This window comes from Martes martes, assembly GCF_963455335.1.
Source record: "Martes martes genome assembly, chromosome: 10".
Taxonomy (NCBI): Eukaryota; Metazoa; Chordata; class Mammalia; order Carnivora; family Mustelidae; genus Martes; species Martes martes.
This window is the reverse complement of record NC_137898.1, coordinates 77,066,257-77,092,997: the sequence shown is the minus strand read 5'-3', so window position 1 is coordinate 77,092,997 and position 26,741 is coordinate 77,066,257. Positions and strand designations below refer to the sequence as shown.

The 26,741-nt window shown below is 41.4% G+C and overlaps 1 protein-coding gene across 1 annotated transcript in view; it reads right to left on the bottom strand.

Moving 5' to 3' along the window:
• DEUP1 (deuterosome assembly protein 1) overlaps positions 1-22,004 on the bottom strand; it is an 82,056-nt gene extending 60,052 nt beyond the window's left edge. Inside the window, exons 1-4 of the mRNA XM_080816136.1 lie at positions 21,947-22,004; positions 20,696-20,766; positions 2,003-2,174; positions 530-625 (exon numbers count right to left, since the gene is read on the bottom strand). Of these exons, the coding sequence (XP_080672262.1) occupies positions 530-625; positions 2,003-2,174; positions 20,696-20,742 (315 nt within the window). The 5' untranslated portion in view covers positions 20,743-20,766; positions 21,947-22,004. The remainder of the gene's footprint in view (positions 1-529; positions 626-2,002; positions 2,175-20,695; positions 20,767-21,946) is intronic.
• Between the last annotated feature and the right edge of the window lie 4,737 nt (positions 22,005-26,741).

Genomic DNA, 26,741 nt, shown 5'->3' with positions numbered 1-26,741 from the left:
CAGATAATGATTGCCCTATGCATTATTTGTGGTAAGGGAGAGAAGAATTTGGCTTGCTAGCACAGTGAGGAAGTAGAGGAATAAATAACAAAGAAATCAGTATCCCTATTCAGAAGACCTATAGCCCTACCAGTATCGAAGTACCAAAGACCAGTTTTTTTCTTTTAAATTATCTATTTCATAATAGCAAAGTCATTTTTGTTGTTCACATTGCAAGCTATTATCATGTAATTAATCAACAAATCATCTGATAAATAGAAAGGTAATAGTCTTGCACTATGCTAACAGTTAAAGGGATAAAGAGCTGACAGTCTAATAAAAGAAACAATCTAATAAAACAATGAAAGACACAGTCAAACATGTAACCTGTCATTAAATATAAAAACTTTACTTGTATTAAAAATAGTCCATTTTAATAAAATCAATACAACTTATAAATACATAAATTTGATATAATTTTATATGTGAAAAGATGTATCAAAATGTGTTAAATCATCAAAGGAGATTAAATTGCATTAAGTTTCCTTACTTGAGCTTTTAGGGTTTGCAGTTGTCCTTCATAATTTTGCGTCATTGCTAAGTTACATTTTTCCAGACTGTCCAGCTTCTGCCTAAGTAAGCCCACCTGCAGCAAGAACAAAACTTAATTTTGATTTTTTAAAAAATTTTGCCTGATGAAAGCAGAAAATGTGCAAAGGAGGAGCATGCTTTAAGTAAAACTGCTGTCCCCAAACAAGAATAAATATTTGCACTGCAGTTCTTAAAATAGCTATTAATAATTAAAGTCACAAAACCCCACATTGCTGGCACTACTCCACTGGGTACACATAAGAACGGGGCGGTATGGATGTCTGACAAAAGATCCGTGTCACCATCACATCTGAAATTAAGGTTTAGAATTTACTTTGCATTATTTTTTCAGGAGGCCATGTCACCATCACTCAGGCAGAGTCTCTGCAGATGCAGTTCGGTTTTTATTTTGGGCACCACTATCTTCAGTGGGTGTTTTGCTCCGGGGGCACCATGTAGTGTGGGCTGCATTTTTAGAAGAACATTTTAAAAAGAAAAGAATGATGTCTCAGAGGAGTTCCCAGGGGTTTGGCTTTCAGAATTAGCTGAAAACGCAGGGAAAGCACCTGTGTACACATCTGGGTCATCACAGATATGGGAGCAAGAAAATAGTCTCTTGCATATTCCAGGCCTGATGACCTGCCTCTACCCTGAAGGGAAGCCAGATGCCAGTAACTAAATAACTCAGTTAACTATGTCAAGAGATAAGTGCTACTGGGAGGCCAACAAAGGTAGAGAGATGGCTGAAGAACAAGTTGGCTGATGATGGTTTTGTATAAGATTAAAGTAAATACTTCTCTTAGGCCTCACCCAGAAGAAAAATTCAGACACAAAAGTCCGCATCAGGTCAAGTACGTGATTTTCCGGAACTCGTCTGGAAGCCTGAGAGCACTCGCACATTCTACAGTCACCGACGTGCTGTAAGAAACCTTGTACGAGCTGGGGGCACTTCTCTTAAGAGGGTGCCCACGTATATCCACACACCCCCATCACCTAACTCTTTTCTTCCCTGTCCCATAATCATGTGTTGACATTTCACTTCTTTCTGGAAATATTCTCCTAGTAGATTTGAAGAGACGCTTGAACCTAGCCATTTCCAAAGACAGAGTTTGGGCAACTAGCTTGTTTCTACAGTTGCAAAAGCACTGACATCTTTGCTTGCAAACAATATTTATTTCACATATATCTATTGAATGTCTATTTACTTTTCTAGATGGCATTTTGTTTTTCTGCATCAGCAAATTTTTATGGGTTGAGGTTCCAATCGTCACTTATTTGATGGAACACATTTAGCATGCTATGACAGAATTCCAAGCAGTAAAGGCTACCGCTGATGCCTGATAAAAAGTATACATAATGAAAAAAATACCCTGAAGAGAATAAATATTTATCTATAACTGCCTGAGGAATTAACAACACATATATTCGGTACCTCTTGGCCTTTCTGATCCAAGCATGTTTGTGCATTTGCCAACTCTTGATCCCGAAGATCTAATCGTGTCTCCAAAGCCCGCATTTTCCTTTCCCATTCCAATTTTTTGTTGCTTACCATGATGTCAATTTGCTCCATTAATTCCTGAAGTTCGGCCTCACAAGGAGAAGCTCTGGCAATGGTTGAAAAGTGAAACACATTTTAAAAGATGGAAATGTGAGGACAAGAAAAATTATTCCACTGCTCTGTATAGTGCTCTGATCATTATTTCCTCAAATTGTTCAATTAATTAAATAGGAAGAAGTCTGGAAGCCAGAGGTTAAATTTTAAACTAAAACTGAAAGCTAATTTCAGAGTAAACAGTGACTATACATTAATTTTTTTTTAAATGACATCTCCTAAATTATAGTTGCTGTCCTAATATAAAGCAATAATTGATAAAGACACTGCTTCTCTTCTCTTCTTAGTGTACGTGGTAGCACCTGGGTCTCCCAGAGCCAAAAATTTTGACTTAGACAAGGAAGTCCTAAAATGAAAACACATGTACAGATTATGTTATATCAGAAATAAGGTGACAATAAATGAAGTTAGCTGAAAAAAATTAAATAAAATAACAATTTTAGAGTAGACTGATTCTATGGAAAATGTGAATTATGAAAAAGGTCCAGTGCTCTTCTATGTAAATGTACGAACATGTACCTATGTCTGTCATAGCTTTACTAAGTTTGGTGGCAGGCAAACTGGGACTCCAACCGCGCCTATCAGGGATAGAAGAGCAACCCCAGGCTAGGAAGGGCCCGATTCAAGGGTACTAATTGGGTGATAGTACTCCTTCTCCAGGAGAGGAACGTAGCGTGATCTGGCTGGTGTACCTTTGGAAGGAATCTGGTCAGGCAGGTGTGGGCAGAGTAATGTAAGTCTTTAGATAATGGGGATACTGTGAGTCAGATAAGGGGCAATATCTTGGTTCTCAGAGGGTCTATTTATAGTTGAAACAAAACCCTTGTAATAGCTAGATTTATAGAGGTGCTAATTGTGAGGACAGATTGCTGTTGCTCCCAGGGCAGGGTTCTCCTTCAAAGAAGCCGACGTATTCCACAGGGGCCTGGAATAAGTCCGGTTATTCAGAGTGGGTATGCGGGCAGATGTTGAAGCCTCAGATTTCAGCCTACGGAACACACACACATCCAGGATTAGAAAGCGAGTTATTTCAGTATCCATTCAATGGTGGTGACGGGGCTTCTAATATATTTGTGTGGGTGGAAGGAAGGCAGGAGGAAAAGGCAGGCGAGAAATATCTCCTCCATTTAGTTTCACCAAATCAGAATTTTAGAGGTAATTAAGAATCATTTAGCATTCTGAAAAATGTCAGGCCCAGAGAGGTCAAGGTCACACAGTAATTAGTGGAAGACCCAGGTCAAGATCATAGGCAGCTGCTTCCCATCTTCAGCTCCTTTCGGTGTACCACACAGCAAAAGACATGATGTTTTGAATAAGAACTCATTTGAAAAATACAATGTAGATTAGCTCCATTGTGATAAGGTTAGGAAGAGGTATGAGAACCCAAAGAACTCAGAATTTCCAGGATCAATTTCTAAAATGCCCAGGCAACTTGAACGAAGGGTTTCCCTTTGGTTGGCTTATTCACCAGTGGACTCAACAGTTTTGACACCAAAGAGCTTCTAAGTACAAAGTGCCATTCTGAAGTCTTGTAGGATTCCTGGACTAAGGCCCAAAGACTCTCCATTTTCACTTAAAACCTAAAAAAAAATCTGAGGGAAAGGAAGTACTAATTCCTCTATAAATAAGTTGATCGAATTTTAATTGGAGTTATGACGTGGGGAAAACCAGCAGAACAAAAAGAATCGTTTTCACACCATTTTCTTTTCATAACAACGTGTATCACCTTTACTATAAATATATTGTTTTTCTGTTATTGTAAGCTCTGAAAGGGCCATTTTATCACCATCTCACTGGAGCTCAGCACAGTGCTCCAGCACATAGCAGACACTCAATAAATTTTTGAAAAACGAACAAATGAGTCCTTTTCATCATTATTTACTCAGCATGTAGGAACGCACCATGCCAATGGAATTAAAATAAAGGCCAAAAGTAGAAAGCGACATAATGGAAGCCACTTAGTCAATATTGTTAAATAAAGGAGCGAATGGTTTCTTTCCTGATTATGACTATGTCATGCAAAAATCAGGATATTAAACTCAGCGTGGAAGGACTTTTACAAGTCACCTTGTTGAACTACCCACCCAGTGTTTGCATGTCTTTCACAATGTTTCATATGAGAATCATCCAGGATGCCCTGCTGATCAGATTCAGCAGGTCTAGAACAGAGGTCATTCTGTATCGCTAACAAAGATATCAGGTGATCCTGGTGCATGCCAAGGCTTGTGATCTGTTTCATAGTATCACTGCCGAAAGGTCACCCAGCCTAGGTCTGAATTTCTCCTTTACCAGGTAACCGCTATCTGAGATTGTAGCTAGATAGCAATGAGTTTTAAGAAGTTCTTTCTTATTTTGAAGAGCTCTTTCATCCACTGGTTCTAATTTGGTAAATTAGGACCATGCAGAACAAGTGTATTTTCAACACAATGGACCTTTGAGTACTTGAATACAGTTATTAATATGTCAAATACAGTTATCAGTACCTCCAGATTCTTCCGGGTTTTCTCAGTTTTCAGTAGTAGATACTGAACATTCATACAGACAATGGCCAGAACACTTACCCACAACCTGTAGAGCAATAGTCCTAGAATGGTCAGGACTCGGTCAATGACTGACAGCTTCCTTAATTTTTGCCCCCACTTCCAACTCAGGACCAACTGGAGAAAGCCAAATACAGTCCCCAAACTAATCATATAGAACGCCCCTTCTACTAATCCTGCCTCCATCTTCCCTGTAACAACCTCCATCCAATGAAAGCACGCCCAAAGTCTTCTCTTTTGTTTACTGTAAAACTTTCCCACTGACCTTCAAGTCTCTGCCAAATGTAAGTGATGTTTGCTGACTCCCTTGCAATAGCAAGCTTTGAATAAATAGGCTTCTTTTGTTCTCATTTGGGTGGTCTTTGTTTATGTCCACAAGTATCTTTATTTCCTCCAATTGCCCGTGGAAATTTCTTTTTTTTCCACCCCTCACTACCTAGTATACTGCCTGGAAAATACTAGACGCTTAACATACCATTTGTTGAATGAATGAAAAAGTGAATGACTATGTTTAGATTTTCAGACCCTTCATAAACCTGGTGGCTCTCCACTGAACAAGTTCCTGTGTTGATTTCCTCCTTGAAATGTACCATTCAGAACTTTAACAGAACACCCCTGGTGCTGTCTAACCAGTTTAGATAGGGGCCCTCATACTCTGTTTTCGGTGCTATACATTTTTATTCGAGCAGATAAAGATCACCTTAGCTTTGAATCTGGGAAGGGGAAGGGCAAAGCAGTGATATGATACCATTTCAAGGTGAGTTTATTCATGTCCAAACACCTTTTTCACGTATGCTACAAACAAAGTCACTGTCTTGTGCTTGTTTCATCCTGGGGGGTGGGGGACTGCTCCAAGGGCAGAGCTTTATATTTATCCTTATTATATTTCATTGTGATAGTTTCAGCCTCTCAACGTGTGTTGTCATCACTGGTTCTTTAATGAAGCAAACATCCATTCAGGGACTGCTGCCTGCTGTGTGAGGAACTGGGAAGACAGACACACATGACCTGTGCATAGAGACACCTGCAAGGCAGGGACAATACGAGACTGATGAATACGTGCAGCTGTTCAGGGACTAGAAAGCAAAGGTACTGAATACAAACTTGGACAAGATGGGTTACCACAGAAGACTTCCTCAAGGAGCTTATTATCTTTCGGGATACTGTTTCTGTCAGAAAATATATTCACCATAGCTCTCAGTTTTGTGTCATCTGCAGATCTGATAAGTAAAGCATTAGTTGTTTCATATATAAATATGTTTTTTTCCTACAAGTGACTGTAAAATATCACACCAGACAAGATGGGAGGACAGGGCTCTCTGGCATTCCACTACCAAGCCCGTCAGAGTGACAGGGATCTGGTGATTATTTCTTTTCTTATAATAAGTTTCTAATCCACTTATTTAAATTTATAAACTTTTCTCTCCCCCCCATAAAAATGTCATGAGAAGCCCTGTAAAATATTATGGCAAAGCCAAAGTAAGATTCTTTCTATAAGCTCCCTGATGCACCAGTATATCAGCCCCGTGAGCCCAGGCTGATCTAGTATGTGTTCGTGCTGAGTCCTGGGGCCACTGCTTCCTCCTCTGGATGCTCACAAGCCACCCATAATCCCTTCCAGAATCTTCCCGAAGACTTAGTCAAACTCAGATTTACATCCAGCTCAGTTTTCTGTCAAATTTAATATTCCTTTTTGAAATTCAATTGTCTAATCTTCTAACGTATCTTCCCTTCTTCAGTTTTTCAGGGATAATTAAGAGCAAGTTGGTCTCCACAGAATCAGTATTTGCTCCTAAATCTAATGAGCTTCAAAATGAAATACAGGGTGCCTGGGTGGCTCAGTGGGTTAAAGCCTCTGTCTTCGGCTCAGGTCATGATCCTGGGATTGAGCCCCACATCGGGCTCTCTGCTCAGCAGGGAGCCTGCTTCCTCTTCTCTCTCTGCCTGCCTCTCTGCCTACTTGTGATCTCTGTCTGTCAAATAAATAAAAAAAAATCTTTAATAAAAAAAAAGAAATACAATGAATATACAAAGACCTAGTTTAGCCTTCTCCACAGAGCTGGGCACTAACATTATTCATATTTTCATTTCTTCCCATAGTCAAACGCTGACTAACACTAAGCTAATTACTTTCCTGTTCTTCCTCTTATGGATCCTCACAACATCCCATAAAGTAGGTCTTATTTTTCCAATTTTAGAAAAGTTGGTGGAGGCATTAAAAAAGAAAAAAGTTCTCTGAGTCTTCCAGCTTTAAGGAGTGGGTGGATTGTGGCTGATACACTACTGTAGACATACAAAACTTGGCCCTGATTACTGGATTTATCCCCAGGGGATAATTCCCAAGAGAAGGATTATGCAGTCAGGAGAGAGATCTCAAACCAGAAGGAAGGGGACACACTGAGATTTGCAGGGTGATATACCAGTCCGAGGGGCCTAGAGTCAAAATATGTGAAGAGAGCAAAATACAAAGCTGATGGTATAAATGGCGGTAGGTGGCCAGTGTGTTGGGGGGACAGGAGAACGGAAAGTAGAGAGTCATTCAGAGTAAAAAGAGCTAGAGTAAGATATGTGGACATGTAGGTTACTCCAAAGTCCTTTCATGTGTGGGCTTACGTGCTGGTCCTTACAAGGGCAGACCTTCATCAGACAGACAGCTATGGTGACCATGTTATCTATTATCCAGACCAGGACAATTTTGAAAGCAGAAGAGGCACTCATGACAATTATGCCAGGACAAAGGTATAAGCAGTGATTGTTCTGGGCCAAGGGGGATGTAGGGACAGCCTGCCTACCCATCATCAATCTGGAAAATAGAAATGGAGAAAGAGGTCTGTAAAAACAAAGTGAGTTCATTTGGGGATGTAAGAGATGTCAGAATAGAAATGGATCTTGGGTTTGAGAGAGAGAAGAGGGGGTTTGAAAAACAAACATGGAAGTCATTGTGGAGGAAGCGGAGGGACTGAGAAAGGAAAGCATAGGCTGAAAAGAAAGAGGAGACCATGTTCCGCAACGTGGAAGAGTCTAAGAGAACGAGTCTCCAAAAGGTTGATGGGTAATATAAGCCTTCATATCAGGTCTTAACTTTTTCAAAATATTTTAATGAAACTCTTCTAAAATGAAGCAACATATTGTCTTAGTTATATTACTATATATTTAGTCATACTAATATAATTTAACTTTTCTGTAGTGGCTCATAGACCCTATTCTGTATATCAAATACTGTATCACCCCAGAAACTTAAACAGAACCAAATGGGAGAGATTCCAGATGCCCCAGAACCCACTTTCATAGACATACCTGTGATGTCAGCCTGCTCTATAGTTGACTGTCCCCCCAAGACAGTAAAGTGAAAGGCTTACTACTTTATGACTCCTCCGTCACAATTTCACAGTTGCCTTCCTTCAAAATTGGCTATCAAATTATAGCTAAAAATAGCTTTTCTCTAGCACTTTTCTCATTGTCCAAAAAAATACTATTTACTGTCATCACTAATGTGTGCTGACTTAACAGCATTACAATGCCTATCTTTACTGCATATTTAAGATGGTGGCTTATCCTCAGTCCATTCTTCTCCCTCATCTGTAATGAGCTTAATGTTGGAATGTGGAGGGGTAGAAATCCCAACATTCCCAAAAAGCATGCTTACATGTACTTATCAAGGCCGTATTCTAGAGCCTTCATCAAAATCATCAAAGAGAGACATTTACAGAAATAAAATGCAATGTGATAGCTTTCAAGTCCCTGTCAATGTTTTATCAGAATTCTAGATCCAGGGGCTCAGTGCGTTAAGTCTCTGCCTTCGGCTCAGGTCATGATCTCAGGGTCCTGGGATCGAGCCCCGCATAGAGCTCTCTCCTCAGCAGGGAACCTGCTTCCCCCTCTCTCTTTGCCTGCCTCTCTGCCTACTTGTGATCTCTCTCTGTCAAATAAATAAATAAAATCTTAAAAAAAAAAGAACTCTAGATACATACAAATCTAATATCTAACAGTTTTTATGTGTTAAAAAGAATGGAAGATCTTGTAAATACCTGTATTACAGTTAAACTTTTTCTAAAAACTTTTTCTATAATGACTACTCCTCTTCTGAGTAACATCTTGGCTCACACACTGAATCATAGAAGAGGATAGTAGAAATATTAGCAAATACCAATTTAAGTAATTTATAATTACTTAAAAATACAAATAACCAAACTATCCCCCAAAACTTATATATCTGACATATTTCATATTAATATGGAGAACCACGGTATGATTAATAACAAACTATATATAGGTTAGCTTGGATTCTATAAACCAATCTCTAGGACAATTAAAATTCCCTCTTGCTAAAGGTCTATCTGATGAAAGGCTGCAGTGTTAGTACAAAGGAGGATAGCCACTTAACCCCTTTTTTATTTAAAACTAGAGCCAGCTAGTTCACTGGATCCTAACAGCAAAGAATTAGCTAAACATTGATAAAATCTGTTTTTCCAATATTAGGAAAATAGAAAAGATGCTCTTTCCTGAATGTTGGAAATGAACCGTCTAAGGCCTGCTTATTCTTATAACTTCCAAATCTCTCTCTGCAGCCTGAGCTCTGAGCTCCAGACTTCAATATCCAACTACCATTCAACATCAACATTCCTACAAGACGTCTATAGGCATCTCAAACTTCTCATATTCAAAACAGCACTTGACCCCCTGCACACGGACCTGTTCCCACTCCAGTCCACTCTGTCTCTTTAATTGGCATTGCAGCTATAGTGGCTCAAGATCCAAACCCTCATGATCTGAGATTCGTGTTTCCCTCAAACCCCAGAACAACAGTTCTATTGGCATTGCCTCCAATATATACCCTAAATTCTGATCACTTCTCACCCTGTCCAGTGGTAAGAACTTGGTCTGAGTCATCCTTATCACTTGTCTGATTCCATTCTTATCTCCCACTTGGATAGGTGCCTGCACCCAACATCCACCCTTCCTTTCTTCCATAACAGATCTCCAGTGTTACTCAGAGTGGAAATGTGTCCAGCTAAAAGCGTAACTACATTGGCCAGTCTCCCCTGGAGCTGGGCATGGCCATGCAACAAAATCTGGCCTGTGAGAGGTAATAGCCATGAAGCTATTTAGAAGAGAGCTAGAGTGGTGGTCCTTGGTGCCTATGCATCACTCATACTTTCCACTTGGGGGCACTCAGCCTGATTTCCAGGGTACAGAACTTGCATTTCTTTGCCCGAGTCCCTCCTCTTGCCACTGGGGTCCTCTGTGCCACCTGTGTGATAGGCAAGAGGTAACAGGAAATTGAAGCCCTCCCAGAAGCAATCCTCAACCAGTGAATATCAGTTATTGGTATGTAAATAGTCACTTGCTCCCTGGATGGGATATCTCTAAGGGCTGTGCGCTAGACTGGGCTCTAGACTGGGTTCCAGAATCTCCCCAGTAGGTTTTGCTTCAGTCACCCTCAGTGATAGCTGGTTTCATAACTTGCCCTTCCTTATTTCATTTCCCTGTCCCTATAGGTGGTAGGCCAAAACATGATACCCAAAGATATCTCATCTGAAAGTCTACAATAAATAAAATAAATGCTACTTTATTTAGAAGAAAGGTCTTTGCATAAGTTGATGATCTTGAGTTGGGAGATCATCCTAGATCACCTGGGTGTGTCCTAAGAAAGAGGCAGGGGGAGATGGGACACACACAGGAGAAGAGATATGGAGATGAACCAGGGAGGGGCATGAAGATGCTGTCTTGAAAGGTCAGAGAGATGTGGCCAGGAGCCAAGGAATGCTGACAGCCACCAAAAGCCAGAAGAGGCAAGGAATGGACTCTTCCCCAGAGCATCTGGAGAGAAGGCAGCCCTCCAGATGCCTTGATGTTGACCCAGGGACACTGACTTTGGACTTCTGCACCCCAGAACTGTGAGTGAATCCATTTTGGTTGTTTTACACCACATTTTTACACCACGTTTGTCATACAGCAGTCAGAGGAAACTAATACACAACATTTCTCATCTCCCAAAGAAACCACTTGCATCCAAATCCTTGTTTCCAGGGGCTTTGGCTTCTGGAAGAAGCCGAAATAAAACGCTGGTGTGTGCTCTTCCGTTTTTACCCTATTGCCCTTGCTCTGCTCCCACTCTGGAAGGAGATGTTAATGGTTGAGGCGGGCAGCCATCTTGTGGCCATAAGGGGACCTCAAACGAAAAAGCCCCACCCCAAGGGTGGGGAAGCAGAAAGCTACACAGAGATTGTATACACAGCTAATTATTTGGTATCTTCAGCTGCATGTGTAACAGACATCTCAAACCAAGCTTACATTTTCTCTAGTCTTCCTTGTTTTAATAAATGACAATCTTATCCTTCCGGATGGTGGGTGAAGAGTCTTGCATCATCCTTTGCCCATCTCTCTCTTGCACACCACATATCCAATCCATGATCTCTAAATATTGTCAGCACTTCTGTCAAAATGTACCCATTTGTTTCTATTTCTACCTTTATCAACCTGATCCAAATCACTGTCATCGCCCACCTGAATTATTACAATGGCTTCGCTTATCTATCCGTCCTGCTCTTGCCATGCTGTGGTCTCTTCTCCACAGAGTAACCAGAGTAAGCCTTTTAAAACACTAAGTCAGAGAATGTCACTGCTTTGCTCCATGCCCTCCAGTGACTTCCCATTTTAAACGGCCCCGGTGCCTAACCCGTGGTGTAGGTGCCTGGGTTTACACATACCATTTGTAATTTGTAACTACTGCAATTAACCTCACATAAACATTGTCCTGGAAAAGGTTTATGCAAATGTTTCCTTCATGGTGGCATTTTGAATCTTTGCCTAAACTCGGTAGCAGCTTAGTTGTCTCTCAAAGGAATCTTTCCCTTCCTTTGTTTCCTTCCCTGCTCTCTCCCTCCCTTCTCCCAACACCCACTCCCTCCCTTCCCAGTTTCTTCCTCCCTTTCAAAATCACTCAGTGAATTCCTATAAGCACTGAGTACCATCTAACATTTCAGGATCTACCTTCAAAGTAAAATATCAGGATTTTACCCTAGGTCTATTTCACTTTGTTTCTTCTTCAGAGAAACCGGGAAGTACAATTTGCCAGATTTGATTACTCTGGAAAGGAATATGTGTGGCTGGGAATAAAGAGTGGAGGGAGAATTATGGGGTATAGACTGGGCCATTCAGAAGACAAGAGAATTAGTCAAATTTAAAAAAAGAATTTTCAATGTGAAAAAGAATGCATACTACAATTTAGGAGTGCCTGGGTGGCTCAGTCGTTTTAGCGGCTGTCTTCAGCTCAAGTTATAATCTCAGGGTCCTGAGGTGGAGCCCCACATTGAGCTCCCTGCTCAGCCGGGAGCCTGCTTCTCCCTCCTCCTCTCCACCCCCCCTGCTTGTGCTCTCTCTCCCTCAAATAAATAGATAAAATCTTTAAAAAAGAATATTTTACTGCAACTTATTAAACTGTTAATATATTAATTACACTAGAATGTTTTACAAATTATAATTAAAATTGTATTAAACTAAGAAACTGGGAAGTAAAGTTGTGATTATGAATACATCTCAGAGGGAAAGAACACATAAAAGGTTAAGAAAGATGCACACACAGAGTACTGCTTTAAAGATCTTTCTGAATTAGATGTGAGAAGTTTATGCTTTATTATCCATCTGCCTTGGCTCTTTGAAAATATGACTTTCATGGCAGATAAAAAAAAATTGGCAGATCATGCAGCAGATTTTTAGGAAGGATTTGATAAGATTCTATGAACGAGATCAATGACTAAGATGTAAGTCACAGAATCAAAAATAGAGTAAATGATTTAGTAGAGAAAAATGAGACTTTTGGTTGAAGATAGATGAACATAAATATTTTTCCTTCCCAAATCCTACTAAAATAAGGCAAAGAGATATGTTTAACTTACAAGGGCAAAGATAATGGTAGCCGGCAGTAGACAAAGCCAAGAAGCAACCCAGTGAAGTAGAAGGTAAGTGCTGGCAGCCCAATTTACACTCTCTAAGCTGGAGAATTTAGAAGAGCATTCTCTAGAATCTGATCAGCCTGAGACAGAGACTGAACAAGACAAGGCTGATGACATGCCTTGACTTCCCTGTCAACAAGCACCTTCTGTATACATCGTAGTTTCCTGTCAGCTTTGACTCTGCCATCTTACACAGGGGTGAGCAGCTGGCAATTACAGACGTTTGAGGAAAGCAGTTCACGCAACTAGGTCAAATACAAACAGAAAGACATTTTTGAAAGGAAATCATGAAGAAGAAAACTTAAAAATTATAGTTAAGTTTCTAGAATTCTTAACTCCCGGAGAAAACAAAACATTTTATAAGAAAGGAAGAGTTGCTACAGCATGCAATATGGCTCAGAGGTGAAGAGCATTTATAAAAGCATAACGAGGCAAACGGAATGTTGATGCAATCAGAATTAGGGTGTATTGGGTGGATGGAAGAATGGGAAGTATGGCTGTATGTGTGCGTGCGTGTGTGTGTGTGTGTGTGTGTGTGTGACTGTGTATGTGTGGGACTGTGTGTATATTTATGTGTGGGACTGTGTATATGTGCATGTGTGGGACTATATGCATGTGTGTGACTGTATGTTTGTGACTGTGTATGTGTATGTGTGTGACTGTGTATATATGTATGTGTGTGACAGGGCTGTGTGTATGTATGTGTGTGGGAGTATATGTATGTGTATGACTGTATGAATGTGTATGTATGTGACTGTATATGTGTATGTGTGGGACTGTCTGTATGTGTATATGTGGGACTATGTGTGTGTGTGTGTGTGTGTATGACTATATATGTATGTATGGGACTGTGTATATGTGTATGTGTGTGACTGTGTGTATGTGCATATGTGTGGCTGTGTATGTGTATGTGTGGGACTGTGTGTATGTGTATGTGTGGGACTGTATGTATGTGTATATGTGGGACTATATGTATGTGTGTGTGTATGACTGTATATGTGTATTGTGGGACTGTGTATATGTGTATGTGGGACTGTGTGTATCTGTGACTGTATGTGTGTATGTGTGGGACTGTGTATGTGTGGGACTATGTGTATGTGCATGTGTGTGGCTGTGTATGTATATGTGTGGGACTGTGCATGTGTGTATATGTATGGCTGTGTATGTGTATGTGTGGTACTTGCATGTGTGGGACTGTGTGTATGTGCATGTGTGTGACAGTATATGTGTATGTGTGGGACTATATGTATGCGTTTATGTGGGACTATGTGTGTGTGTGTATGTATGACTGTAAATGTGTATGTGTGAAACTGTGTGTATGTGTATGTGTGGGACTGTGTGTGTGTGTGTGTGAGAGAGAGAGAGACTCTGTATATGGTGGGGATGAAGTGGCAGAGGCAGGAAAAGTAACCACAATGGGCATCAACAGATAATGCCTAAAACTGAAAAATCAAGATGTAGCAAAATAATCATGTTATATAGAGATACAGAGATAAATACCAAAATAATCCGCCAAAAGAATTTCCTCTGGGGAATGGAAAACTGGGGAGGCAACAGGAGACTTGTTTTTTGATAACAGTGATAAGCAACCAGATGACTTTTTAAACTATATATATGTGTAACTCAACAAAGAAAGATCTGGATAAATGTTCTGTTTCAGTTAGAAAAGATATTTTAAAGAAGTAAGCCACTACAGTGGAATCCACTTACACAAGGGGAAAAAAAAACATTTCTTAAAAGCAACACTCTGGAATTCATACATTTGGGAACTCTACATATGCATTTCGTTTACTCAATGCATTTTATTCTGATCAAATTCCTATTTAGAAATGCCCGTTAGGGATGCCTGGGTGGCTCAGTCAGTTAACCATCTGACTTTGGCTCAGGTCATGATCTCACGGTCCTGATCTCATGGTCCTGGCATGGTTGCTGGGACTAAAGATCTCAGGAGAGGCAGTAAAAACAAGAAGTCAGTGCTGAAATAAAAGCGAGAAAACTCAAGAAATTCCGCCAGGACAACAATGGAAATTACAAGAGAAAAGAAAAAGATCAGATCCTTCTAGGAGATGAGACTGACAGAAGAGAGTGGAGAATCATTAACCAAAGAAATAGAAGAAAATGTCACTGAGTTGAGGAGATCTGAATCTTTTGTGTAAAAGAGTTCACCAAATGCTGTGAAAGATTACTGCAAAACAATCCATACCTAGAAAGTTTTCCTGATAAATTGTAAGTTCGAAGGATAAAAAGAAATCCCATAAACTTTCACACACACATACAGAGAGAGAGAGAGAGAGAAAGGAAGGAAGGAGGGAAGAACAAATCTGAAAGAGAGCCCGGCATTACCTCAGGCTCCCTGCTCAGGTAGGGAGGTTCTCCGTCTCCCTTTGCCCCTCCCCCTGTTTGGGCTCTGTCTCGGTCTCTCTCAAATAAATAAATAAAAGCTTTAAAAAAATATTCACTGACAACTTAAAAATGGGATGTAAAACTTCTAAGAGAAAATGAGGAAAAAGAAAATTAGATCAGACTAGTAAGTTCGGGGAAATCAAAATGGGTCAAATATTAGCATAAGTAAATAAATGAATAAATAAATAAATCCTCTTTTTAATGGCAAAGACTCTCCAATTGAGGTATATTTTTAAATCTAATCATATGTTCTTTACAAGAAACACAATATGATATAAAAAATTTCAAAACAAGAGTGTGAGATGATAGAAAATATAGACTGGTCTCTGTCCCAATTCCTGGCACAGAGCTGCTAAAATCCTTGCCATTTCCTAAGTGATAATAGCACCAGGAGCATCTTTTGCTCTAACATCTGGTCTTTGACCTGGGTTCCTGGCCCAGGGCTCCTGAAACTTTTGTAATTTCCCAGGTGATAGGAGTGCCTTTTGTTCTAATGAGGCAATTCTGGGTGGTCTCCTGGCCAAGGGCTGGTCACTGTGAAGACCAAGCCATGACTGGAAGCTTGGAATTTTCAGCCCCACATTCCATTCTCTTGAGAAGGGAGAAAGGCTGCAAATGGAGTTAATGGTCCATTAGGCCTATACGATGGAGTGGCCCTAGAAATCCCCAAAGCAATGGGGTTCAGAGAGCTTCTGGGTCAGGCTGGCCCACCTGGCAAGAGCCTGGAAGCCAAGCACGACTTCCCACATACATTGCCTTGCCTCTCTTCCATCTGGTGGTTCATCTGTAGCCTTTTTCCTTTGTCCTGGTAAACGTGTTTCCCCACCTTCTGTGAACCGCTCTGGCAAATTAGGTGGGGGGCACTGGAACCTCCTATCTACAGCGGCCCGAAGCACAGGCAGCAACCTGGGCCTGCTCCTGGCATCTAAAGTGGCAGCAGGAGCAGTCTTGGGGGGCTGAGCCCTTCATCTGTGTGGCCTCGCGCCATCTCCAGGTAGGCGGTGTCAGAATTGTGTTAAATTGTAGGACACCCGGGGCGGGGGGACACAGACAATCGCTCGGTGGGGGAAAACCTCCACACATTTGATGACCAGAATTACGAGAAGTGAAGTGTTCTCTGTGAAGATCAGGGCACGCAGGGAAGAAAGACATAGGAGAGAAGAACTGCTTTCTCCCTACAGAGAAAGGAAAAGACTGAGTTTCTTCCGTTACAAAGGGGGATGATCAAGGACGTTACAGACTAAAGTAAATTAAAGAGAGAGCACAGATGGCAATATGAATATCAGGCGAAGCAGAATTTCAACAACAAAAAAACACATGAACTATACTTGTGAGTTCTTCTATAAAGCTACATTGTGTAATGCATCAAGATACAACATCCACGATGGGGCGCCTGGGTGGCTCAGTGGGTTAAAGCCTCTGCCTTCAGCTCCGGTCATGATCTTAGGGTCCTGGGATCAAGCTCCATGTCAGGCTCTCTGCTCAGCAGGGAGCCTGCTTCCCTCTCTCTGCCTACTTGTGATCTCTGTCTGTCAAATAAATAAATAAAATCTTAAAAAAAAAAAAAGATACAACATCCATGAACTTCAATGCATTAAGCAACAGAACACTGAAATCTGTGTTTCAGATTTCATTTGTAGAATGAATGCATTCGTAGAATGAAATGGTAGACAAAAAAACAGACAAAAACTCTTTTGAATATAAGAATTGGACAAAACCACAATTATGGTAAAGAGCTTTCTTAAAATTTGACAGATCAAATAGACAAAATGTAAGGTAACAATGGATTTGAAAAACATGATTTAAACATAGTTAAAGGTCTGACGACCTGTGTGAAACTTTTTTTAACATTTTTATGTAAGCATTACAGAATATACGTGAGTTTTCAAATGTCCAAAGACATTTCTAACAGCTGATCATGCAATAGATTATAAGAACACGCTCAACAAAACTGGAATATTGGATAGGCCACAGTGGCGGTAGTGAGATTAGAAAGTAATAGTAATAAAAATATAATTAACCCCCTCCACCCTTGGAAGTTACATGTCTTAAATATCTCAAATTAGTCACAGAGGAAATCAAAGTTGAAATACCAGACTATTTAGGAAATGAGAGTGGAAACACCAATACTATGGCTCACAGCAGAGCTGTACTCAGGAGAAACTTGAGTTTTGATGCTTTTATTACTTAATGAAATCATAAAATTCAGAAATCATAAGAATAACTGAACCAGATTTTTCAACTCAAAAATCAGGAGAACAAGATAAGTAAAAGAAATCATATAAGGACAAGCTAGTAAGAGTAGAAATTAAGAAGGAAACAGAAACAAAGCAAAATCTAGACATGGTGCTCTTTAACAGGCCCAATACGAATAGACCATTTGTTCATTCTGCAGTAATTTATGTTCTGGGCACACACTCTAAAAGCAAATGGAAAGGACAAACTCAGATATGGGTGTTTTGATTAGAAGGAGTGTAGGTTGATTATTACAACACCAATGTAAACACCTATAATCGGGGGAATTATGGATTTAAAATTAAAATCAAACCCTGTGATAACCCAAGTGTCAGAAAATAATGATTCACTCAACAAATGTTCTGTGCAGAAGCTCCCTCCTTACACCTTCACACTTTGTTCCTAGTGTCTCCAGAGCTCTCTTTGCCCAATACAATCTCTGCTCCAATGCCACCTTACCAGGGACCTTGTTTGATCATCCCATTCAACCTCCCATCCTTAGCCTGCTTTGCTTTTCTTCATATGACCATATGAAACATTTTATATCTCCCACAAACCCTTGGAGAAGTGGCCTTGTTTTGTTCACTGCTCTCTTCCTTGTGTTGAGACCAGTCAATAGCTTATAGTAGACTCTAGATATCTGTTAGATGAAGTTGTGCCACAAAATATTACTGTGCATGTAGGTGACATGGTTTGCTCTTTAACATGCCTCTGATGAGGTTTTATTGTCTTTATGATCTAGATTTTTACATATATCTCAACAGCATGAAAGGACAGAAGCAAAGCCAACCTGGCTCTCCGTGCTTTGTAGACCATGGTAGACAATGTCTGGTCCCATGCATGCTGGGATGAGTAGGGTAGTTCCTCATGGGAACCTCTAGTGGTTCTCATTCACTTCTGGCTTGTAGTTACATTGTACCCAGACAAGCTCTATGCCTCTCTACTGATTCTAAGTTCTTTTTTTTTTCTTTTTAAAGATTTTATTTATTTATTTGACAGACAGAGACCACAAGTAGGCAGAGAGAGAGGGGGAAGCAGGCTCCCTGCTGAGCAGAGAGCCTGATGTGGGGCTCGATCCCAGGAACCTGAGATCATGACCTGAGCGGAAGGCAGAAGCTTAACCCAGGCGCCTCTAATTCTAAGTTCTTTAAGGTCTGTTTCTTATTGATCTTTGTACAAACCAAGAGACTTAATGTTGTGCTTGCCATGCATTCAGTATTCTACACATTCCCCCCGAAAGAATGAATGAAGACAAACAGCAGTCCCCATGGCCTCAGATCTGCAAGAGTGAAGAGGTATCTGGTACCAACTGAAGGTTCGAGACCTTCAGTCTGCCTCTTAGCCCTCAGTGCCATCATCACAGCAGGGACCTAACACCTGTTCAATCCCAGATCCTAACCTGGCTCTTCTGCACATAGTAGGCAGGCTGCTCCCACATCTCACTGCCACCCATTTTCACTGTAGCAAAGCCTGCAGGGATTAGAGCCACACGTATCTGAATTCAAATTTTGCTTTTCCATCAACCAGTTGTACATTCTAGAGCAATTTGCTGCTTTTTCTTTCTACCTTTCTGAGCTCAGAAATACAGCAGAGGCTGCTAACTGTATGCCAATATTCATTCTTCTTCCTTTTATCACCTAGGCTTTAGCTGGCCATCGAGCTGCTCAGTTAGAAACCACATGTCCCAACCTTTTCCTGCAGCTAGCTAGCTGTAGCTCTGGGACGAAGTTCTGGCCCACGGGAAATGGTTAGAAGTGAGGCCTGCTATTTCCAAGACACATTCCAAAAAGGACCCAAATCTCCTCTCCTCTTGCCCTTGCCCTTTCCCTCTGGCAGGAGCACAGGGGTGGAAAGCTGAAGCCATCGCTTCGGGTCCAGATGTAAAAATCATGCAGGGAGGATGGCAGAACTGCCCTCCCAGTCCTGGGCTGCTTATCCCAAAACTTGTCCATGAAACAGAAATAAACTTCAATCTTATTTAATCCACTGTATCTTTGGGGTCTCTTTATTACAAGACCTTAGACTGGAGTCTAACTAGTACATTTGATTTTCTTAGTTATACAATGAGAACAGTACCCAGCCAGGCTGTTGCAAGAAATGTGCAGCAAGATCTAGAAAACCGACCGTTGTTCTTACCCAAACCCACGCAGCTTTCCTTTAGCCTGATGTCAAAGTCATGGTCTGAGCAGAACAACTGAAAGGAGTTATTATTGGAATGGTTTGACGAGTGCAAGTCAGACACAGTCAAGATTAGGCACTAGAGCACCACTCCTACCCACTGTCCCTCCCATGTTCACCCCTCACCTGCCCCCGCTTCCCAGTCCCCAGCTTTGGGGTTAGCCAGCAGCCAGCTGGCTAATGAAACAACACGAAAAGAAACCTTTGTGGTCCTGGTGGCATGGGAGGGGTGGGGACAAGATATCTGTGAAAGGGAATTTAATTTTTTACAATGGGGAACGCTGTACAAATTTTATTCCTTATCTCTTCATGAAACCTTTGGTAAAATATCCAGTTCTTATTGTTGTTTGGGAAGCCAAATTTTTTTTTTTAAGATTTAATTTATTTATTTATTTGACAGAGAGACATCACGAGTGGTCAGAGAGGCAGGCAGAGAGAGAGAGGGAAGCAGGCTCCCTGCTGAGGAGAGAGCCCGATGTGGGGCATGATCCCAGGACCCTGGGATCATGACCTGAGCTGAAGGCAGAGGCTTAATGCACTAAGCCACCCAGGCAGCCCCCAATTTTTTTTTAATTTTATTAAGTTTTAAAATTTTAATTCCAGGATAGTTAACATATTGTTATATTAGTGTCAGGTGTACAATATAGTGATTCAGCAGTTCTATACATCACCCAGCACTCATCATGATAAGGACACTTTCATCCTTTTCATTTATTTCACCCATCCCACCACCCACCTGTCCTCTGGTGACCATCAGTTTGTTCTCTGTAGTTCGGAGTCTGTACGAGCCAAATCTGTTATAAGGTAATGTTTACGGGTTGATCTCAGCCTTAAGGGCAAGTGTGGAAGGAAACCTGGGATACTCAGTGCAGCAAGAAAGGAACAAACTGGGTGGGACATCCTGGGAACCCAAGAGCCTGCACATTGGCCTTTGTGGGCACCCATCATCGTAAAACACTGGAAAAACTCACTAAAAGTTGGAAAATGGTGATTTTCGAGTACAGACCCATAGTCAAAATTGGAAAGATTCACACCATAGGTTCTTGATTAGAATCACTTGAATTTCTCTTCATCTACCTCACCAATACTAATTGGTACATCCTACTATTAATATTCAATTTCAAAATTCATGTATTATCTGGGAGTTTAGGAGATAGTTAAAGACTCACTTATTAAACAGAAAATTTTCAATCAACACTTACCCCATCGTATTATGGGTTTGGTTCTCCATGTCATTAAACTGCTGCATCTGGTTTGTGTCTTGATTTTTAATCTGTTAGGGGAAAATGATCTAGATTACTAAAATGCTTACTTTATCAACCTATAAAACAGGAAAATTCTACTATTGGCAAACCATGGAGTGTGTGCTTCTCCAAGGGTAGTAGCTCTTGATTTTACAAAATGTAGAAATTTGGGCCTTTTTAAAAATCCTCCCCTGTATTTATGACATCAGCTTAGTCATAAGTTGAAATAGGTGGTATTGTCTGAAACGAGCGTTCATTGGCCATTTTCTGAAGAACAGCTTGGCGCCAGGTACCTTGCAAAGTGCTCATCACAAGAGATGAGTAAAACAGAATTCCTGTTGTAGAGGAGTTAGAGCTAAATGTTCTCAAACTTTCCCTTCTTGTCCCTTAAAAGTTTGCCTTTTATTTGAGTAAATTCTCTCTTTGGCCCTTTCTGGGCTTTGTTAGAATGAATATACCACGAGATTTAGGACAAACAGACTAAGAGTTGCCTAAAAATATAAATCTTACAATTCCTCAGTGGCTTTGTGGGCACCTGCTTATCTGGATGTTAGTACTTGCCTAAATTATAAAAAAGAAAAGAAAAGAAAGATAAAAAAGTTTTCCCAAGCAACAAAGTTTTAATTACAACAACAACATATGAGGATAAGTGGACAAAGTACTGAAAAGAACTTCAGCTGCTCTGAATCACTGAATTGATGCCAATTAAATAGCATTCAAGATGGTAGAACGAAGAGGAAGACTTCCCAGCTCACATCATTTCCAAATAAAGGGAATTTAAAGAGAGGCTCTGAGACTGTGTGTGGAGCGGAGAGGTGAGTAGCAGGGATGGGGAGGGAAAACATGACAGAACAGACAGATGAGTAAACTGATGTTGCAGGTTCTTCCAATCACTCACTTTAACCTCAGGGAAACTGAGGCACAGACAAGCTAGTTGACTTGCCCAAGGCCACAAAGCTAGAACCTACACCTGCTGACTCAGGGAGACGGGGCTCTGGGTTCTGCGCTACCCTCGGGACATCCCAGGCTCTCCCCGCCAGCACGCGCCACCCCCCCCCACCCCACGGACCGCGCACGATTCACGTCCAGCCCCCCAGCGCAGCAGCCGGCCTGTAGGGGTCCCCGGGCCCCACTCTGGGCAGGCCTGGCCGAGGAGCGAGGTCGAGGGCCAAGGGTCGAAACCGGGTCCCGGGGACCAGGGCGGGTTACCTGCGCCGCGCCGCGCTCTCCCGAGAGGGCTGAGGCCCCCGGAGCAGGAACGTCGGGGTCACCCCCCGCCCGGCCCGCCCCCAGGGGCCCCGCCGCCCGCCGCCGCGCTCCCGCCACCCGGGCCCGCCCGCCGCGCGGCCTCCGAGGCCGTTAGGGCCTGTCCCTCCCGGCCACCCTCTGGCCCGCCTCGCCGCCACTGGTTGCCATGGCGACGCGGCTGGAACTCGCGGCCGCCACGGCCGCCTCAAGGGAGGGGTGCGGGGGGATGGGCTCGGCAGCCGCCGCGGAGCAGCCTTGCTGGGTGGCACACCGGTCCCGCCCTCCCCCGGTTACCCGTGCGGTGTCTGCTCCCTGGACAGTCTTCCCCGAGACCGTATTCTGGGTCCTTTCCTCTTCGTGGCTCTCCCTAGCCCAGGGTCGAGCACCCAACAGGGGCTGGAGAAATATTTGTTCAATGAAGGAAGGAAAAGTGCGGGGGATCTGAATCCACGTTTCTTTTCTTTCTTTTTTTAGATCCCATTTTTAAATAACCTCTGTACCCAAGGTGGGGCTCGAACTCACAACCCGAGATCGGAGCGTCTCATGCTCTACTGACTGAACGAGCCAGCCATTCTCCCCAGCATCCAACTTTCTTAAATCCCCCAGGGCCTCCTCCCTCTCACCCACCTTTGGAATGGTATGAAAAATGAAGTACACTTGGGGTAAAGAGAACTAACTACCTTTCTCTTGGCCAAGGCCAAGGTGTCCTCCCCCTCGGAAGAATGGGGTTGCGGGGGAGGGGGGTGTCGGTTAAAGCTGCATTGCTCCGCCCACAGCCGCTCAGCCAACAGCAGCAACTGTACCTGTCTTTCCCACACAGCGCCCTGGTCCTTACCACAACTTTGCCAGTTAGGCAGAGCAGACAGGATTGCCTCCTTATTTTAGGGAGAAGGAAATAGCTCCTAAGTAGGGTTAGGAGGGAACCGAGTGACTGATTCCAGATTCTTTCCTTTTTTCACTAAATTCCAAGAATAATTGATGATAGACTCTCTGTGTCATAGTTCTGATTTCAAAGAACAGGAAAGAACATATGCATATATACATGTATACATACACGCGATTTTTTCTATTGATACCTTGGGTGATATTTTTAAGCACTTGAATTTGTAATTGGAAAATATTTTTGCACCAATTTTAGGAACATCATTCTTTCTCGGAAATCTGGTTGATTAACACCTAATTCTTAAAATCTTTTCTTTGCCCTCTGCTTTGATGACAGTAGTATTAATTTGCTCCTTAAAATGACTGTCAATTTACCATTGACTCCAATCCCTCCATCCAGGTTCCATTTGAATTTCAAAAAACCATCTGCTGTTTCTTGACAAATTGAGTTTCCTAGATGAATTGTGTAAAGTAATTTAGGTCATTAGTTCTAATAAGTGTCTCATAGCTCTCATTATGATTGAATGAAGAGAGTGATCATTTCATCTTATCTTGAAACTTTCCATTATTCTGGAAACCTTAAGTCATATTCTTTATTCCTGTCTAAACTTAATGGGTCAATGTATTTATTCTGACCCGAAGAAGGGAAAATGGAAGTAGGAACAAAATTTAATGCAGTTTCAGGATGTCCAATATCACTCACGCTGTGTAGCACTCTACCACTGGTAAGTACTTTCATGCTCTTTATTCCCTTAGATGCTCAGAAGTACCATGTGACATGTGTAACAGGGGTTATTCCAGCTCCTTTTGGCAGATTAGGAACCTGAATCTTGGAATAGTGAATTTGTCCGAGATGATACATGTAGTTCAAATGCAGCTAAGATAACGATCCTAGATCGTTTTACTCTAAATGCTGTGCTCCTCAAACTCTGCCCAAACGTTAAGATTGAGTAGGTTTCTTGAGCAGACAGAATTTTGCATAGGTAACTGTAGATGTGTTTAAAGCCACATTTTTACAAAAAAGAATGGGTATGGGCAGGGCTTGTAAAGCGTAAGTATGTGATAGAGTTTAAGAAGATTTAAATATAGGATGGAAACACTCCACTCAATTTAATAGGAATAGAGGCTTTCATATGGGGATGAAAGTTAAGGCTTGGTATGGAAGACCTACCTTCCCACCACCTCACCACCGCTCACCCTTCAAATAAATACTAACTGCAAAGACTGGAATTTACCCTGAAGAGGACCTATTATTTTACCTTTTCAGATGAAATTGTTTTGAAAGGGATGAGGAAAGCAGGAAGTCTCTGAGTCTAAAGGAGGAGACGAGTATGACCAGGCTGCTGGTGAGAGATGGCAAGAGAGCTCAGTCCTGACAGAGAATTGGAGGACACAGCAAGGACAGAATAAGACATAAAATATAACCAGAAGCAGTCAAAAGAGAGTATAGGAGACATGTATGTTTGAGGCATGAGAATGATCTGTGGAGGACAAGCTAGAGGACCAATGATATGAAATAAATAATAATCGTACCCATGGACTGAACCTTAAAAATGGGGAAAAAAAGTAGTTTTCACAGCATAACTTGTAATGCTAGCACAGAAAAGGAACATGCACTTAAGCATGAGTAAGCTTATATAAATTAACGTCTATCTTTTTTACAAGGGCAATACTTATTTTTATATCTCCAAAAGAAGGTTCAGAAATTGTATAGACATTACAATAAAAAGTTAAGTCTATCTTAACCATAGAAAATATTTTAGAAGAAATTTTAACATAATAATGATCAAATAATCATAGAATGGAAGAAACCATAGAGGGGACGTGGTTCAACGTTTTCAGTTTATATGAAAAAACCCAGATCTGAAGAGTTAAAATGATTTGACTACCTTCATTGCTAGTTAATAAGAAACATAGAGATTTTAGAGTGCTTTTTTTATTATATTATGCTGCTTCTATAAATGGAAGCAAGTTGAGGAATTTTCTGGAGATACTTCAATACATATTCAGTACATATTCTAGTTGGGAATATAACTATTCAGGAAGAGGAAATTTAGTTTTTACAAACAAGATCACCATAGGGACAGTACTGTCCAATAGAAATATAATGCAAAATACTTATGTAATTTTAAACATTCTAGTAGTCAAACTAAGAAAATAAGAATTAGGTGAAGTTAATTTTAACAATATACTTATTTAACTTAATATATCCGAAATATTATTTCAACACATAGTCAATATAAAAAATTATTAAGATACTGTGCATTCTTTTTTTCCATACTGTTTTCAAAATCTCCTGTGTAGTTTATACTTACAGCACAATCAGTTCATAGAGCCATATTCAAGTGCTTAATAGCCACATGTGACTGGTGGCTACCATACTGGACAGACCAGCCCCAGAATACAGGTGCCTGGCCAATGTACTAAAGCCCTTTGTTAAGTGTGAAGGGTCATGCAATGACAGAGATTCTAAATTATTTGGATGTGATTTGAGAGGGACTAAGAAAGTCTCCTCCACCATCTCTAGGTTGGAAGAAGAGAAATACATCCCTGGGACCCTTAACGGGGCGGGGAGAGGTCTTTCATTGCGTTATGATTCACAGTCCTATCAATTCTCCTAGTAAGGGCTGCTTCTCCAAAGAGAATTCAGAGTAAATGGGAGGGCCTTACCTCTTAGTCTTGGCTGGCTGGGGGCCTAGGTGCCAAAGGAGTGTGTCCTCCTGATGGGAATTATAAGCATCAGGACTCATTGTAGGTTCAGAAAACAAAACCAAAGTCTTTGGAAAATGGCAATCATAATTTTTTCCTCACTTTGCCTTCTTATAGACCTTAGTGTTTTAGTACTATGGTTTTGAAAAGTCATCCTCTCTTGAGCATTATGGGGAATGAAGGATTCTGTATCAACTTGAGCTAAAGGTTCATGGATGGAATAACTTATTTCCTGGAATCGGGCACAGCAGGGGCAATGCTGAAGTGAAAAGTTCCCAGTGGGGAAAATGAATTTGGAGCCCCCTCTGGGGAGTCAACTCTTCCTAGAAGTTCATCTCTGTTAAAGCTTTTCAAGTCCCAAGCTAATAAGATAGTGAGAAATTATTGGGTCAAAGTCTAGGAAAAGGCAAGAAAGAACCTAGAGAAGTGGGCCCAGCCTCAATGCTGCTTTTGCCTGGGAGGCATTTGATGCTTTGGGAGGAATAACTACAAAACTGAGTGGCAGTTGTGTTGGTCTTATCAAGCAAACGGAACAAAAGACAAAGCCTGGGCTCACTCCAACTAAGGAGTTCTGCCTTTAAATTGGAACCCCACAGGGCTTTGCCCTCAGGAAGATGGTAAGATGGAAATAAATAAGCACCCTTAGTGACTTGTGACCCAGTTTTGGATTGCCTGGGTAATTCAGGACAGCCTCAATGTCAGAGCATGGCTGAGGCAGTATTAGACTGGTGATGAAGACAGCAGGAGGAAAGAAGCAGACATTTTCTTTGGTGAAGATTCAAATCATTCAAGGCCTCAGATTACTCCAGAGAATAATTTCTCAAATACAGTGACCAGAACACACTCAGAGATAATCCAGGGCCAGGAAACAAGATATCCTCAGGGAAAACCAGTATAAACTACTGACTGCAGAAACCAAACCATGGAAACCTTAGATACTGGAATCAGAAAACAATTATAAAACTCTGAATAGTATGGTTAAAGACATAAAAGACAAGACTGGAAAAGTCTTTAGGGAGACTAAATATAAAAAGGGACTTAGTGGGACATCTGGGTGGCTCAGTCAGTTGAGCGTCTGACTCTTGGTTTCTGCTCAGGTCATGGTTTCAGGGTTGTGGGATCGAGCCCCATGTCTGGCTGTGTACTCAACACAGTCTGCTCCAGA